This window comes from Diorhabda sublineata, chromosome 5, assembly GCF_026230105.1.
Source record: "Diorhabda sublineata isolate icDioSubl1.1 chromosome 5, icDioSubl1.1, whole genome shotgun sequence".
Lineage (NCBI taxonomy): Eukaryota > Metazoa > Arthropoda > Insecta > Coleoptera > Chrysomelidae > Diorhabda > Diorhabda sublineata.
Window position 1 is genome coordinate 36,411,577 of NC_079478.1, and position 8,712 is coordinate 36,420,288.

The following is an 8,712-nucleotide window of genomic DNA, read 5'->3' on the forward strand; positions in this document are numbered from 1 at the left end:
TACGATGTTGCCAAACCGTTCAATTCGTACTGTGAATAGGGGGAATTTAATTCGGTGAATTGTAGGTTATTATGAAGTATTTAAAATAAATTTTCTATGAAATTGTTTATGTTCGAGATACAGGGAGTAGAAAAAATATGGATTTTATTACGTATATTCTTTCTAAATAGATAAATATAACAGGTACGCAATTGTATTGTTTAGAGGGTGGCTTATTGGTTTATATCACGTGACCGGATACTAAAATGGATGATATAAATGAATTATAAGTGTACGATGTTGCCAAACCGATTGAGTCGTATTGTAAATCGGGAAATTCGGTTTATTATTAAAAATATCAAATTAGGAAAATTGTAGATTAATGAGATGGATTTCAAATACATTTTCTCGCATATTTTCAGTTTTTAATATACAGGGAGCAGAAGAAATAAATAGTTTTAACAAAAATTCAATTCTAATAATGCAATTACGTTATACCGGGCGCTCAAAAATTGTTATTGCATAAAATTTTCGTAATAACGACTTGTGTTCGAAATTAATGAACAAAAATATGGAAAATAGAAAAAATAGGAGCCTTTCCACGCCGCTGGCTGGCTCCTATGCATATGATTATTAATAAAATAAACTGGGTTATTTTGTCATATAAACAAATTCCAGATGAAAAACGATCGTCATAGATACAAAACATCGGGAAAAGAAACGATTCGATATAAATCCAGTCGTATAAATGAAATTGAGCGAGCGCGATTGGATTTTTCGAAAACCGAAACAATGCTCCGGAAGTTTTTCTACATAATTTCGATTTTAATCAATTTTCGGTCGTCATTAAACGCGGAAAACTTGCATAAATGTTGCGAACAACGAATGGCGTCGAAAGAAGGAAACTACTTCTGCACTAAAAGCGCCACGACTTCTTCTTCTTTCAGAATCAGCGCTACTCACGACGTTTCGGACGATTCCGCGACGTGCATCGACGTCGTAGACCAATCGGCGACGATATTTCGAAAAAACCATTCGGAATACCGCAAAATAGAACAAGTGGATTTATTTAACAAATGTTGCCCGCCGAATTATTTCTACGACACCGAGAAACGTTCCTGCGCCAATTCCTCGAACAGAACCAACATTTTCGGGCAAAACGTCGTCAAAATCGGTTTACCCCAATGCGAAATAATATCAGATCTAACGGTCGATCTGAAAACCGACGTAGTTTGGGACGATTTCAACGTTGTTATTTTAAAAACCGGCGAAATGTACGCGAAAAATCAATTTTGCTTGGACGAAACTACGATCGGCCGAGGCGTAGTCAGGATTTGCAGGAACTCGAGGTTTTGTAAAACGGTTAAATGCGTGAGAAAATGTTGTCCCGACGGTAAAAGTTTCGTTAACGGGTCTCATTGCGAAGATACTTTCGTTAACGGTATACAATTCGATAAATTCGAAACGTTTCTAGGAAAAACTGAAGGTCGGTATGGAATTTGTTGTTTCCGATCCCCCTCGTACTATATCCCTCCGAAATAAACTTATTTTTCTATATTAACCTTCTAATTAAACAATTTATCAGAGAAATATATTGATTAATATTAATCCGGAACATCTGTAGTATATTCAATAACATAAATTAACTGATATTAAATATACACGGTGTTTAAAAAAAATTCCAAAACATTGTTGCCAGTAGTTGCGTCAAAATCGTAAAAAATGTCTAATGTAGAGATGGGATCACCTTTTATTGAAACGCCCCGTATATAAACAACTTTATTAGCGCCACGTAAACGTATTTTTTTCATTTCCAGATGATATAGCGATTATACACGGCTACCCGGTAGGAAAAGTATACAGGGAGTTGGATGTATCGCCATTTTATTTGGACGAAAAGGGAAATTTTCACGATACGAAAACGGATTCTATATTTCCTTTGAAGGAACAACCTTATTGTCTGGAACACGCGACGAAGAACGGAATAAATTTCGGTTCGGTTTATTTTGGATTTTTTATAAGCGATAATCCGCCGTTGGCTACGAAATTTCTGTGGAATCGAGCCGCCATGATTGTATCTGGAGTGTTTTTGTTGTTGACCATAATTTTTTATGTTGTTTCGAATGAAACGAGGAAGGTTTTTGGTAAAACCTTAGTTTGTTTTTGTTGTTCTTTGTTATTTCTTTATACGGCCCTCGTATATCATACCTTCAAGACGAATCTTCATTACAAACCGACAAAAACGCTTTGCAAATTCATAGGTAATTAAAATCGATTCTTTAAATATTCCGAATGAGATATTCGATTGAAACTATCATGTGAAATTATTCCAGACATACGTTCTAGTTGATATAAAACGATACGTACACACAAGAATTGGATTAAACAAAACATAATATATGCATTAATTATTTAAATTTATTCTTAAACTAGATTTTTAAATTAAGTACCGCGCTAATTTTGATAATAAACAAAAAGAAAATAGCGATCGCAGACGGTAAATCATTTAAACACCCAACACACACTAAACGTATGTCGCGTCTTATTTCTTTTAAATTATAACTTATATACTTTTTCAACCGGCGTTGCCAGATCAGAAAATAAAAAGTAAAACTATTTTATATTTTTCATAAAACGGATTTTTAATCCTACAGAAACTACAAAAACCTGTTCGAAATAGGAAATTCTGTGAAAAAAATCTTGTTTCATAAAATAAAAACCAATTTTGAAATTATGATTATCAATTTTACATTTTGTGATTATAAAAAGCTTATTGTACGTCTGTCCTGTCTTAATTTTTTTATATCATTAATCGTACATTGTTGTCAGATCGGGTACGAATATAAGACTATCTTCTGAATTTTTAAAAAAGTTTTTTTAAATTGATTTACTTAGGGAAAAAATTACTTTTGTCAATAAAAGCGGCTTCTATGCTACAAATACGTTTTCCAGATAATCAACAATATTACTTTTAGAGGTTATATGACGTTTTATGTATAGTTTTATACGTCAAAAAGTATATACTACGTCACAATATCAAGTTTAGAGGTTATATGACGTACTATATATAGTATTATACGTCATAAAGTATATGATACGTCAAAATATTATGTTTAGAGGTTATATGACGTATTAAGTATAGTATTATACGTCATAAAGTATATGCTACGTCAAAATATTATGTTTAGAGGTTATATGACGTATTATAGATAGTTTTATAAGTCAATATGTAAATGCTACGTCACAATATTAAGTTTAGAGGTTATATGACGTACTATATATAGTATTGATACGTCATAAAGTATATGCTACGTCAAAATATTATGTTTAGAGGTTATATGACGTATTAAGTATAGTATTATACGTCAATATGTATATGCTACGTCACAATATTAAGTTTAGAGGTTATATGACGTTTTATATATAGTATTATATGTCAAACAGTATATGCTACGTCAAAATATTAAGTTTAGAGGTTATAAAGTACGTAATTGTTCGATCTAAGTGAATTTTTCGACATTTTAATGATGAAATATTGCAAAAGATTTGGTTTTTAGGTTTTGCTATAATTTACCTCGGATATTGTAGCTTCGTTTGGTTACAAGTCATATGTTATGATATTTACTGTACGTTTGGGTAAGTAACATTATCGTATTGTCTATTTTGTTATTTATATATTAAGAATCCTACAATATTTTCATTATTATTCAGATTATTTTAACAAGTTCTATATAAATGTATGTATATCAGGCAACACTGTTGAAGAATTATGAATTTTTAATAGCGTATGTCGTTGATTACAATCTTAACGTTCCATTCCCCGTCCGCGTATGCAAAATTCTACATTTCTAAATTTGCATCTAGATTATTAAATAAATTGAATATTTACTTAAAAATAAAATAATCCAATATTTTATTAAATAAAAATTAAAGAAACTTCTCCTTGACATCCCAAAAACATAAATAAAACATTCGATATATTTCCTTGTCCATTAAAAACAAATTCGAAACAGTGTTGCCAGAATTCAATAATTCTCCTAACAAATTTTATTTTTATCAAAACTAACTAAACATTTTTTTTTGATAAAATTTCACTATTTTTAAAAATATTTTTGTCTCAAGTTGAAAGAAAAAAGTTTGGTAAAATTTGTTATAATTTTAGGTCCTCGAATAGACAATTGATAAAAATAGAAAAACAAAAAAGGAATTTCGTGAAATTTTTATATTACAATATATACGGATGGGGAGTGCCTTTTTTATATACATCTTTTTTAGTATTTGTCTATGAAACTGATTCCTTACCGGGACCGATAAAAATAGACATGGCCGTCACTAAATGCGCCATAGAAAAAGGTAAACATCCCTAATGCGATACCAGCATCTTTTGAAATCATATATTTTAGGAAACTACGCAGAAATTGTTTTCAGAGCCATTCCATTGACAATAATTCAAATATTAAATTTGGTTTTTTTCACAAAAACCGTTATGTACGTTTTGGCGGTCAAAAGAGAAATCAAAAAAATGGTGGAAACCCCTTCGACGTTAAAAAAGAAGAAGAAATTCTTCAAAAAGAAAGCAAAGTAATATGACGTTAGAGTTAAATTATAGTACAGTCAAATTATATATTAATTTTTGTAGTATTCCTACAAATCCTAAGACGTGTGCAACGGTATGATATTTTTGAGAAACAAAGCGTGAAAATTTTTTATTTTGTAGGTTTCGCCTAGTGGTTAAACTGTCATTTTCAATGGGGGTTTTATATTTATTTGAGGTTATATCATCTTTTTTTGATTTCAATGATTACGAAGCCACTGCTATTCTAGAAATAATATGGGATTTTATAGATTGCTTACAAGGTGAATCAATTCATTCATTCTTTATTAAATTTCTTATAGAAAAAATAGTTTTTATTGTTTTTCATTCTAACAAAATGTTTATTATAGTATGGAAAATAGGCAACACTGTTGTCGACTGATGGATTCTATGCTTTTATTCGCATACTTAAACTTGTCGTTCAGTTCCCCGTCCGCTCTTATACTATCTTAATTTATTAGCTATTAATATAACCTAAAACTTTTTAATTATATTATTTGTTTTTATATTACAGTACATATTTTAAATTTATATCGAAAAATTAATAATAAAACTACTGATTCTAGACACTTTTTTATCGTCAGTAAATGGATTCGACTTCTAGACGCTTTTAATTTTTTTTAGGTTTGTTTATATTTATAATTTTCGTTTGTAAGAAAAGAAACTACATCAGGTTAAAGAAATCCAGCGCCGTGGAAAGAATAAGAAAAATATCCTCGACGACATCAAGAAAAACCAGCATAATTAACAACATAGCGAATATTAACAATCCGTAGCATACTTATTCAATAAAAGTTTTTTCAACTGCTTTCTTTTAATTAATTAAAAAAATATACCACAACGAACGAAAAAATAATAAATTTACATGATGTCTACAGTTAATTACGTGTATTGTAAAATCTTTATTATGTATTGTATTATCTGCATTTATTGTGGGAGAAGTACAGTCTACGACGTGGAAAAAAAACCCTAAACACCAACGGTCATAATTTCACATTATACTCACAATGTTGCCAAGCCAACTCAAATGAAGTAAATTATTGTATTTACTATAAAATGTTAATTTATTTATATAAAACAAACTAGTGTGGTTTCATAAAAGAAAAATTTACATCAAACTATTTTTTATATTTTTTTCGGTATAAGAAATCAGTATTTTTACAGTCTAAATATATCTTAACGATGTATATGATTAAAACATCGGCAACATTGTGCCGATTTATATTTCGTGACCGTGGTCGTCTAAAGCAAAGATTTATACAAGGAGGCGTAATTATGTATGTATACCACATACGGGTGTAAAGATATTATTTACGTAATTTATAATCATGGGAAACAACGGATTTATGGGGGTTCGTAACCTTTCATCTTATTAAATTTTATACAAAGACAAACTTTGATAATGAAACTATTCGATTTCTCATTGATATCAAAACCAGTTGGTTACGTGTATTAAACAAAGGATGGGCGTGTCCTTTTAAACGCTTTTGCGATAGACTGTACCCGTAGGTAGATAAAAGCTTGTATTTCAATGACAAATAATTAAAGAATGTCGTTTGTTATTTTCTTCGCTAGGCAATAATTATGGCGCGTGTATATGGGCCGAACTAATTACAAAAATAATTTAATATACATCCGGAAATAAAATAAAAAATCGTACTCGGTTTAGTATACGAGGTTCGATTCGAAAATATCGAAATTCAGTTAATATTTTCACATTCTGACTTGGTACATACCGAAACCATATTTTTTCGTACCTGTACACGGTAGTTTAGCATTTTCGATGTCATATAATCCATTTATCGATTTCGGGGGACCTATTTGAGGGGATTGAGTGGGGATAGGAATGACGTACGGTAAAAAAAATGTCTAAAACAATTGTGTTTAGGTTAGGAAAGGTTAGATTTGGATTTGTTGGGTTAGGTTAGGTTATCTGATTGACATAGGGACGCGTTTTTTTGTGTAATTCATAAAATTAGTTCAAAAAGGTGAACTAGATGTTTCGGGAGTCGATAAATGGACTATACGACTTCGAAAACGCTAAATTGGCGTGTTTTTATATTTTTTATTAATCGTTTGAGCAGTTTAGTTCAATTTTAAAGGTAGGGAAAGTTTAAAAAGATGATGATTTAATTATTTTCGCCAAAAATGGACGCAAATACGTTTTATTGACATTTTTATATAATAAAAAAACAATTTGAGACTACATTTCATATATTTTTTACGTAAAATTTGGAAATGCAAAAAACTAGGATATACAATTTGATAAAAATATTGATGACGTCATCACACGAAGATGGATCACCTTGTATATAAAATTATTTTTAAAAATTGGTTAATTCAAACAAAAAAATCGAACCGAATCTGCAATTTCTAATATAATCTTTTGTTTAGCCGACAAAGAGTGTGTATAAATAATTTATTGTTTTATATACGAGGGTTATTCAGAAAGTACGTCCGGTAATGATTGATTGAGTGATTTATAGCAGATTTTGGTGGTCGAATCAAAATTATATCACAGTCCAGTAGCAGCAACAAGTTTTACCACCCCCTACCCCAAATAAAAAATAGTCGAAACACATTCAAATTTGGTTCATATTAAAATAACGAAAATTTGACCGCCCCGTATAACAAACGCCTTAATTTATTTTGTAATTATATAAAAAATAATAATTTCAATCATTTTTTTCAAGTTTAATTAATAAAAAAAAAGTTTTTATTGTTTTTATTTGATTTTTTGTATTTAAATTATTATAATTTGTGTAACCCTCGTAATATAAAGATCATTATTCAACTAAAAAAATAAATAAATAACCAAATACGTAAAAAAGAATCTAGTTCCTTTAAAGTCGGATGCAAAAGGGCAGTACAAAGGATGTGGATGAGGGAAGCCCTATGATAAATTCCTTCACGGCCTTTTTGGTTACATCAAGTGGAAAATACGTTATAATAAACCAGCACGCTTCGTATAAGATTATTTATCCAGTGGCGGAGGTATAAAAAATATATTTTATCAAAAATATTCGAAAAAATAGGAAGTGGGGGGGGCACTCTATTTTTTTATATGAAAAATCTAAAAATTAATTTTTTCAATAATTTATTTTCCATTTTTTCTTATTTCATCATTAATTTTATTAACAATAAACAAATTTAGTACAATAATTAAATCATTCTCAAATTCTCTAACCTAAAAACTACTTTTTTTTACACGACAGAACCTATTGTAATCATTCTAGCGCGTCCTAGACATAGTCCAGTCGAATTAGATCGAAAAGAAGATTATTTACGACGTAATTTACTATTGGGATATATCGTATGTTTTTATTACGTCATTAAAATAGTTTTTATTGTTTTTCATTCTAACAAAATGTTTATTACAGTACGGAAAATAGGCAACACTGTTGTCGATTAATGGATTCTATGCTTTTATTCGCGTTCTTAAACTTGTCGTTCAGTTCCCCGTCCGTTCTAATACTATCTTAATTTATAAGTGATCAATATAACCTAAAATTTTTTAATTATATTATTTGTTTTTATATTACAGTACATATTTTAAATTTATATCGAAAAATTAATAATAAAACTACTGATTCTAGACACTTTTTTATCGTCAGTAAATGGATTCGACTTCTAGACGCTTTTAATTTTTTTTTAGGAAAAAAAATGCGGAGAAAAATAATTATTATATGTATATATCGGTTCTCGTCCGCCATTACAATTCACGTAGTAAATTTTTTTTCACGACAGAACCTATTGTAATCATTCTAGAGCGTCCTAGACATAGTCCAGTCGAATTAGATCGAAAAAAAAAATTATTTACGACGTAATTTATTATTGGGTATATCGTATGTTTTTTTTTTGTTAATTACATCAATACACCGTGAAAAATTAACGTCATAACTTTTGGTGGAATTGCTAATATCACTTTCAAAATGTAGGTATTGAAAAACCTACAAAATTATAAATTAATTATCAAGTCTTAATTTTTTTCTATTTAATTATTTATTTCTCGACCTTTTTATATGTTTTTGTTGCAATATTGATAAATTTCGTTTTTTTTTTTTTCGGAAAGTACATACAAAAACGAAACTTTGGAAAAAAAACTTATCGAATATTATAATTCTAGCAAATTTTCAAAT

The 8,712-nt window shown here is 29.4% G+C and overlaps 1 protein-coding gene across 1 annotated transcript; it reads left to right on the forward strand.

Moving 5' to 3' along the window:
* Positions 1–864: 864 nt before the first annotated feature.
* LOC130444729 (G-protein coupled receptor Mth2-like) lies at positions 865–5,381 on the forward strand. The gene is made up of 7 exons (XM_056780003.1): positions 865–1,465; positions 1,797–2,240; positions 3,537–3,615; positions 4,142–4,332; positions 4,383–4,560; positions 4,697–4,836; positions 5,198–5,381. The coding sequence occupies exons 1-7, from the start codon at positions 865–867 to the stop codon at positions 5,347–5,349; spliced, it is 1,785 nt and encodes a 594-aa protein (XP_056635981.1). The 3' UTR covers positions 5,350–5,381.
* Positions 5,382–8,712: the final 3,331 nt, after the last annotated feature.